Raw genomic sequence first — 8,949 nt, forward strand, 5'->3', positions numbered from 1 at the left:
AAGGAAGCCCAGGATGCCTGCCAGAGCAGAGGGAGCAGTACAAGTCCAACTTCAGAATCACTATGTCCATTCTGCTGACCTTTTATCCTTTTCTGTTTGGGAAGGAAACCAGAAGTGCTTTCCTGCTGGGCAGGGTTTGTTATGAACCCATGGGTGAAACTCTGGTGCAGTTGGGGCTGCAGTCTGCACTGGGGCTCAGGAGGCATGCACAGTGTGACTGCTTCCTGCCTTACCATGGAGTCTTGTATCAAATGCTGCACGTAAGCAGGACTCCTTTCATTCTGCCCCTGCCCATATGTACCCACCATATCTTACCCGGGAGCTGAACACAAGAGGGTTGCCGGACACCTAGGTTTCATTGTTTCCACTTTATTGCTCAAGCACAGGACTTGAGGTGTGCCTGGACCTTCAGCAACGTGCAGAAAAGAGGCTGAGGGGGTAGGAGTGGGGACAACCTGGCTAGAAGGGAAACTGATGGGAGGGAAGTACAGGAAAGGGCTGGCTAGAGGTGATCACTGACATCAGAGGGCATTATCAGCCATACCATCTGGGTGGGGTAAGGCAGGCAAGAGATAATGGGCACAGCAGTGGTTTTCCCATGCTCCTAGCACTGACAGGGAGACCACACACTTGGGAAAGGATGAGGAAAATGGCTGCCTCAGGAGTCTCCCACTCCACCCTGGCTTTTTATGAGACCTCATCCCTACCACCTGCCCCCTTTTGCACTTGAAAAACAGACCTAACAAACAGGGAGCAAAATAAATTAACATTCTTATGAGTATGTGTGGATGGACATACATGTTCATATGTAAGAAGGAAAGGGGTTGACACCATCTAAGACTATCTCCCCACAGCTCACCCCCATCCTGCTCTTTTCCTTTCTCCCAAAGCCATCATCAAACCAGATAGAAAAATAAAGGTCTAATTCACTCAAAATTCTTCAGTTTTTACAAAACTAACAGGGTGGAGCAGGGAAGGGAGCAGGGAGGTAGGCAGCCACAGGGGTGGGCAGGGAAGAGACAGGCTAGGCTTCTGTCCCCACTTGAGACTGGGTCCCTGCCACACTGTTCTGCTGGTCCTTCATCTCTGTGTCTGTGGGATGATCTCCTGTAGTCACCTTGGCCTATAACGAGAGGAAGAGGAAGGGGCTGAATTCCTAAGTAAAAAAACGGACAATTTCTAACAGAATAGTGCAGGCACAGCAATTTTAGAAATGTCCTAAAAGCAAACATGTACATATGCACACTATGAATTTACAAGGTCATTCAATAAAGGACTTTTGAGTGTCACTGTATTTCAGATGCTTAAGCTAACTGGAATTTTCTGTGTGCGTGCGTGCGTGCGTGCGTGCGTGCGTGTGTGTGTGTGTGTGGTGCTGGGATTAAACCTTGGCAAGCACTCTACCAAGTGGGCTCCCAGCCGTGTTAACTAAAATATTGTCCAACATTAATTTTGTGTTTGCTTCAACAGTACATATATTAAAATTGGAGTGAGATGTAAGCAAGGATATCACAGAAATTTTTTGAAGTTTTCCATATTTTTAAATTCATTTCTTTGTATGACAACCAAAAATATTTTAAAGGTGTTACTATTAATTCCACTATTTTATTTATTTATTTTAAAAAAACTGGGGGCGGGAGAAATGGCTCAGTGGTTAAGAGCACTGGTTGTTCTTACAGAACATCCAGGTTCAAATCTCAGCACCCACATGGCAGCTAATAACTGTAACTCTAGTTCCAGGGGATCGGACACCCTCTTCTGACCAATGCAGGAACTGCACGACATGGGTGAACGTGAACATAACCTATATGCAGGAATTAGACTTATACACATTAAATAAAAAAGTGCACCCATGCTTACCTTTTTAAATGTGGCAACTAGAAAAAGTATGATTTGTATTCTATTTCTCTTGGACTATGTTAAGAACATTGAAACAGTAACAAATAGGTTAACTAAGATATGCTACATACACACGCACGCACGCACACGCACATGCACACACACATGAATACATTAGCATAAGAAATAATGTAAAACTTTAGTGATTTAAAAAAAACAATAAAAAAAAACCCAATTATTAATATGTGGAAAAAAACCCACACAGGAATTAACAGGAAGAACAAAGTAACATGAACATGTGCCTGCCTATGCAGACAGTGCATTGCTGCAGGAACTAGTAAGCTCTGGTGCTCTGTGGGGAGGCAGCGATCTGACTATGTAACCTTTTAGGCACCCCAATGGCTGGGAGTGTATGCTCAAGGCCCTGGGTTCAATGCTTAACACCAAGAAAAACCCCACTGCCCCTCACAAAGCATTTGGCTTCTTTCAAAGGCTCTAGGTACAAAAGTCAGGAATTGTACTCAGCAACCAACTCCTGGCCCCACAGTCTATGAGTGGGCTCCCAGTGCTGCACACAGAAGCATACTGGCTCTATCAGCAGAGGTCATTACTGAGAGAATATGTTTTTTTCTGGGAAGAGAGGAACTTCTGGCTTCTAGAACTGGCACAGACAACCACAGGCACAAAGAGCACACACCTGATGGGCTGAGGAGGTGGCTAAGAACACATCTTTTTTGTCCACTGTAGCCATTCCCACCTCTATCCTTACCTTGCTCTCTTCCTCGGCCAGCCTTTCAAACATGTTGGCGTAGAGTTTCTTCTCTCGGGCAAGCTGCTTTCGGGTCCGCTGCTGGCACACGGCCAGCTGGGTCTTGGCGGCTTTGTTGTTGGGATAGAGCTGCAGAACCTTCTGGAAGTCAGCCCGTGCCAGGTCAAAGTCATTTACAGCCAGGTGGGCCTCTGCCCGGCGGAAGAGGCCCTTCTCATTGTTGCTATCCAGTTCCAGGGCCTAAGGGCAGAGAGGAAGCAACAAGACTTCAGGCTCTGAAGCCTCAATTGTATTCCCAAGGGACCCTTGAACAGGATGAGCCTTTGTGGAAATGACTGGTGTCACTTCAGAAAAAAAAAATGAGGCTGAGGCATTAAATGTGGGAGGATCATGGCACAGGAAGAAACTCAATTGATCCAAGAGGAAGAAAGAAAAGACAGTAGGTCTTTGGATACAAGGAAGAATAGGTCTCTGACATTTCCATAAAATGATAAGAAATATAACAAAAAAAATCCAGTCTCCCCCAAAGCCTTTTAGTTCTTCCCAGTTCAAGGCTTGTTCCTTGTTTACGCCTGTCTCTGAGCATGAGTGCATGCTACTGCTGCATCAGACCTCTGGATCTGTAGCTCAGCCCACTGATGTTTCCCACTACCCTACCTGGTGAGAGGGTGTGTTTCAGACATGCAGCCCTGCCTGTACTTGCTGTCTCCACATCCTCTGAAAGAATCTCACCTTATTACAGCTTTCTATGGCAGCTGAGAAGGCCTGCAGTTTCAGGTGACACATGGCCAGATTGAGGTGTGAGGCCAGTCGAAGAGCACGGACCTTTTGCATTTCCTCACTGGAAAAACTAGACTCGTACTCCAGCCAAGACACGATCTTCTTGTATTGCAGTAGAGCTTGCTTGTACTTGCCTTCCTAGAATGGTAGGGACACTAAGGTACCCAGTGCAGGCTCAGTGGCACCAGGCTGCTTTACCTCGTAGATACCAATGACCCTGAGACACAAGATTCCCACCCTTTCCCTCTCAGACCAGTGGGCAAAGACACTAGGTGAAGACTACAGGGGTCGCAATATGGATACAACTCATCAATACTGTGACAGGAAATGATCTACAGCATCCCCTGGTATGCTTGTGACTATTGGCTCACCTTGAAGTATACAGTGCCCCTCTCTTTCACTATGCCACTCTGTTCCAGCTTCTCCTCAGAATTCATCTCCCAAGATTCCTTGGCCTGCCATAGCCCAGTGGAGAGAGAGAGCAGTTAGCTTTCCCAGGGTTGCACACAGGCTAGACCTGTCTCCAGGACAGGGAAGGCAGGCCTTAAACAAACTCACCTTCTCAAAACTCTTCAGATGTACTTCGTATCTCAGGTCAGCGTGGGGTGGGATGTGGAACTTCTCCTTCCCAATGCTGCCAAAAGCATAGCTGTAGGGGTGAAAAGTGCTTGGGTCATCTCACTGCCCTTAGTCTGCCCTGGGCTAAAAATAAAAAGGCTTCCTGCTTGTTTCCTAGAAAGCACGGTCTCATCCTGAGTCCTGGTTCAAGGACTTGTTTGGCAAAATTTTCCCTAACCTCTTCGCACATGTTGGTGGTCCCCACAGCACTTTCTACATCCTGCTCCTGAAGCTTAGCTACAGAATTGAGATAACTGATTTAAATGGCAACTAATGATGATGCAAGAACAATGGGCTTTGAAGTCCTAGGAATGTGCAGCAGTATGTCTGGCACACAGTAGGTCTATTTCAATAAATGAATACATTAATGGAAGAGGAACGTGTTGGCAGGTGAGGGGTAATAATGATCAGGCTTGCTCCACAGAAATGTGGACAGGTGTGGCCACACTTCTAGATACAGTGGTCATTATGGCCTGTGCTGTGTTCAAGTAGCAGTTAATACATGACATGTATAAATAGAACTTCTGCTCACCGGACATCATTCTTGGACCTGATTTATGCCTATCTACAAAGTACCCACGCCTCACCTGGGTTTGAGGTATACAACGGAATGTTCTCCTTTCTCCATGTGCTGAATGGCTGTCTCCAGTCCACAGGGCAGATCCAGATTCTCCCCTTCACCAACCCCAAAGCGGAGCTCCCGCTGGTCAAAGAGCTGGTCCTTATAGTACCCTTCCAGTGACACTGGCATGAAAGAGAGGCATGTGCCAGGGTTTGAGAGGGCAGGGCATTGAGGAGTTGCCACCAGCCTCCCTATGTCTTCCCCTCACTTATGCCCAAGATATCTCTTTTGTTCTTAGACCTGAAGATGCTCAAAGTATGGTCTAACTCCTCACTTTATGGATGAGACAAAACGCTTATGACAAAGGAAATGATTTGCTCCAAACTACCCAAGACCTTATGTCTCAGAACCAGGATTCAAATGCAACTCTAGACTCTTCTCTCCACCCTACAGACTAAACTTTCTCACCTTCTACCATAGCACCATCATTGGGCTTGGCATAGCCTTCACCCCGAGTCCGTATTCTGCGGATGATTCCACCATCTTCATCTTCTGTCAGATCCTCTCCCTTAAACTCAAATAATTCCACCTGTGAGATGAGACAAAAGTGACCAACTCCTTTCTGTACCAACTATTCAAACTGCCTCTTACCCAGAAGAGTTGCCAATAAATTGCCAGAGCATAGCTTGCTATGTCACCAAAGCTGTCCTGAGCTCGTGGACTACACTAGGCACTGGGCAGTGTACCTCTGCCAAGCTGCTGGGAGCTCACTTGACCTGCACTTTGGCAGAGGCCAGCAGGCCACATGGACTTCACTTGGCTTCAGAAGGACAATCTATTTGCCACTCTGCTCCAGTCAACATGCACAGGAACATGGCATCAGAAGTGACCTGGGATCTCTCAATAACCTTGTGAATGCTCCCATGCCCACTGACTGGCTTGCCACTTTCAGATAGAATGGGTTCAGGTTGTCCCATCAGGGGAAGCCCTGCTTCAACCCCTAACCCATGGGGAAGCCATCTTTCCTTCCTGGGCCCTAGGGTGCCAATATTCTACACCGTCTTCTATGACCTCGAATGCTTTGTGTCCTCTTGACTCCTTTCAACTGAGAAAGCCTCAACCACTGTAAAGCATTTCTACTCTGGAAGGGCTTGGGGCCTCCTATTCCAACCCAAAGCCTCCATTGCTAGCTACTTTGTGGTGGCAGCACAGCCAGCTGTCCTCTCCACTTCTCCTAAGGCCCTCAGAGTCAGTTACATTGTCTCCAAGAGGCAGGAAGGGCCTGGAGGGCAGCCAGACAATGGGGTGAGATAAGGTCTGGCGCTCTGCCTGGATCTCTGTGGCCAGCACTTACCTCAAATACAAGCGTAGCGTTTGGGGGGATCTTTGGAGGACTGCCTGCTGAACCATAGGCATATTCTGGCTTGCAGGTGATATGGCACACTTCCCCCACCTTCATGGTTGCCACAGCAACATCCCAAGCCTTGATGACCTCCCCTGTAGGTAAAGGCAAATGAGACCTGCTTAGGGACCTAACTCTAGGGTTAGTGTCCCCAAAGACGAGTTATTGTGTACTATACCTAAGGGAATCCAAACACTTTTAGAAATGGGACCAGGAAACAAGAAGCCAAGAATGCTGTCATTTTCAGCATGTTAAAAGGCTGCTCAACCTTGCAAGAAGAGTTCAAGAAGCTAGCCAGCCCACCCCAAGGAGGAAGGTGTTCAGAATTGATGAGAGGGAGAGAAACTGGTTTAGTCAAAGATAGAACAAAAACATATGACAGGCAACAGACTGATTATTAACCAACTATTAATCCTTCTTGAACTTGGTTCTGGTTTTGTTTTTGACAGTGTCTTGCTATGTCACCAAAGCTGCCCTGAACTCCTGGGCTCAAGTGATTCCCCTGTCCCAGCTTCTGCAGCTGGGAACATGTGCATGTATCATTGTGCCTGGCTGAAGTTTGGCTGAGAACAGACTTTGCTTGTGACAGGTGCTACCTGCCAGGCCACTACCCATGCCTACCTTTTCCTAGGTCAAAGGAGAATTTGTCCTTGCGGTCCAGACTGGAGTCAAACTTTGTGCCATCTAATAGCCAGCCAGTGTAGTGGACAAAGACTCGGTCCCCAATCATGGGTGTCTCTGTGCCTGTACCCTCTCTCTTGATGACCTGGGAGGAAGTGGGGAGAAAGTGAGTATCCAGGGATGTGGGCAGAAAGGGGCCAAACTACCTGCAAGGAACACACTCATTGCTCCATGTCTCCTTGTAAGCAAGTTCAAGAGACCAATTAAAAACAAAATGTTATTTTATTATATGTGTGTGTGCACCACAAACACGCAGGTGTCTGAAGAGGCCAGAAGAAAGCATCAGATCCCCTGGAAAAGCAGCAAGCATTTTTAATCCTGAGTCATTTTTTCAGCCCAAGGTCAATCTTCAAACGATTCTGATACTAGTGGTTTAGCTAAGATTCAGCTAACCACCTAATCTTTCTTGAGGTTTGTCCAGACCTGCCTTGAAAAACTGGAAGTAATAAAATGACCAGAGTTCAAGTTTTGTTTATGGTTTTGGACAAGTCCCTAAACTCTCCAGAACTTGACTGTGAAGAACTGAGGGCAAATCCCATCTCCTGTAGGTGCTCACAGGCCAAACTGCCAAACTGATAAAAGTGCTGAATGGAAAGGTTAGAGTTACCAGCAGCTAAAAGGGACGTCTTTATGCTACATTTCCTCATTCCTCTGCTCACAGATCAAGGTCTGGTTTGGATAAAGAGGAATAGGAATAAAGAAGAGCCCAGAGCAGTTCAACCCCTGGAAGAGGAAAGGTCAGATTACAGATGACTACAAAAGGTCTCCTTTAGGCCCTGGAAAATTAGCCTCCCTTAGGCCCCCTGCCTGGTCAGCTAAGGGAGCCCTTTATTTCAGGACTAGGGTATCTCCCAGAGATGTACAGGTATCTGCTCCTCCACAGCATTTATAAAAGGTTACCCTATGTGCCACCTGGTGGATGTGGAGTTGTCCTCTAAGGGAAAGAGTGGAGGATGAGAGGGGAATTGACCCTTCCAAGCACCAGAACCTTCAGAAGAGAGAGAAGGGCCACATGTTCACAGGGTAGCAGCTGGTGCAGACCTGGGGTAAAGCCAGGAGCACTTCTGGACCAAGTCAAGGCTCACTGAGGTCTCTGCCTCTGCACAGGCCACACATACACTTAGAACTGAGCAATGGGACGCCAGGAGGAGGAGGAGAAACAATGGCTGCAGGGTGTGCACGAAATGGGGCTGGGACTTAACCGTCCTAGACTGCCGGCAGAACCTGCTCTGAACCTGAACCGGCGCCAAATGTCCTGACCTGGGTCAGGGCGCCCTCCCTCTCTCTCCTCGGGCTATTTGCAGCAAGACGGTTAACAGAGCTGCCGGCACCAGGGCAAAGCACCTCCCCCACGCCGAGCACCCCGAACCCTAACTCAGGAAGGCCCAGGAGGGGCGAGATAAGAGGGGAACTACAGGTCCCGGCATGCACCGCTCCTGCTCTCCCCAGGCCGAGGAAGGGGGCATACCATGGCCGAGCCCGTGACCTCGCTGGGTCTCGGCGTCCGCAAAGGGGACGCAGGGAAGCACAAAGGGCTCAGGGCCAGCAAACTGCTACCAGGAGCTGCTTCGAATCGTGGCTAATGTTTAACTTTCAGGGTGGGCGAGCCCTGGTGCACCTTCGCCCAGATGGCCCTGGGGAGTTCCCGGCCGGGCAACCCGTGGCGCGCTGTGGACGAGGGGTGGCAGGGAGATGAGGAGCTGGAACCAAGGACCGTGTCCCGCCACCCCGGCCTCGTGCGCCCCACCCGGGCCCCAGTGCAGCGGCTCGCGCGCCCCGCCCCTCCCAGCAACACGGTGTAGCCGGACGGAGTTGGCGCTGCAGTGGCGGCTCCTTCCCGGGCCTGGGACGGCGCAGTAGCCGCACCCTCCCGAGCGTGCAGCAACCTCGCCATCCAAAGGATCTCAGCCCGGGTCTGGGAAGGCGATGCCCACCCTGCGACTGCAGCCTGGGGGTTCCGGGGCCCAGCTGCCGCCCGCAGGCCTGCGGCTCCTCACCTTGAGCACGCCCTCGTCCTGCTTGGGGCTGATGTCCACTCCCTCAAGGGGCTGCGGCGCAGACTGCGACCCATTCTCTGTCGCCTTCATCTCCTCGGCGGTCATGGCCGCTGGGCGCGCCGTTGACTGGGTGAGAAGGGCTGGCACGAGCAGGGCGGTCGGCTGGGTGCGGGCCGGCGTGCGTGCGGCGAACCCGCTGCGCTGCCCAACAGTACCGCGCGCTCCGAGGCTCGCGCACTGCTGCGGTCCGCGCGCTCGCAGCCTGCGGCCCAGTGGGGCGACGCGGAGGGGCGGGCGCGGC

General features: G+C 50.0%; 1 protein-coding gene across 1 annotated transcript; it reads right to left on the reverse strand.

Annotated features, from left to right (window-relative positions):
• Positions 1-353: 353 nt before the first annotated feature.
• On the reverse strand, positions 354-8,914 carry Fkbp4 (FKBP prolyl isomerase 4). The gene is made up of 10 exons (XM_008825491.3): positions 8,649-8,914; positions 6,592-6,736; positions 5,923-6,065; positions 5,037-5,157; positions 4,594-4,750; positions 3,947-4,037; positions 3,760-3,843; positions 3,341-3,526; positions 2,609-2,848; positions 354-1,123 (listed from the first exon to the last, which is right to left on the reverse strand). Exons 1-10 carry the CDS (start codon positions 8,751-8,753, stop codon positions 1,025-1,027), a joined length of 1,371 nt encoding a protein of 456 aa, XP_008823713.1. The 5' UTR covers positions 8,754-8,914; the 3' UTR covers positions 354-1,024.
• Between the last annotated feature and the right edge of the window lie 35 nt (positions 8,915-8,949).

This window comes from Nannospalax galili, unplaced genomic scaffold (assembly GCF_000622305.1).
Source record: "Nannospalax galili isolate Female #2095 unplaced genomic scaffold, S.galili_v1.0 scaffold589, whole genome shotgun sequence".
Classification (NCBI taxonomy): domain Eukaryota; kingdom Metazoa; phylum Chordata; class Mammalia; order Rodentia; family Spalacidae; genus Nannospalax; species Nannospalax galili.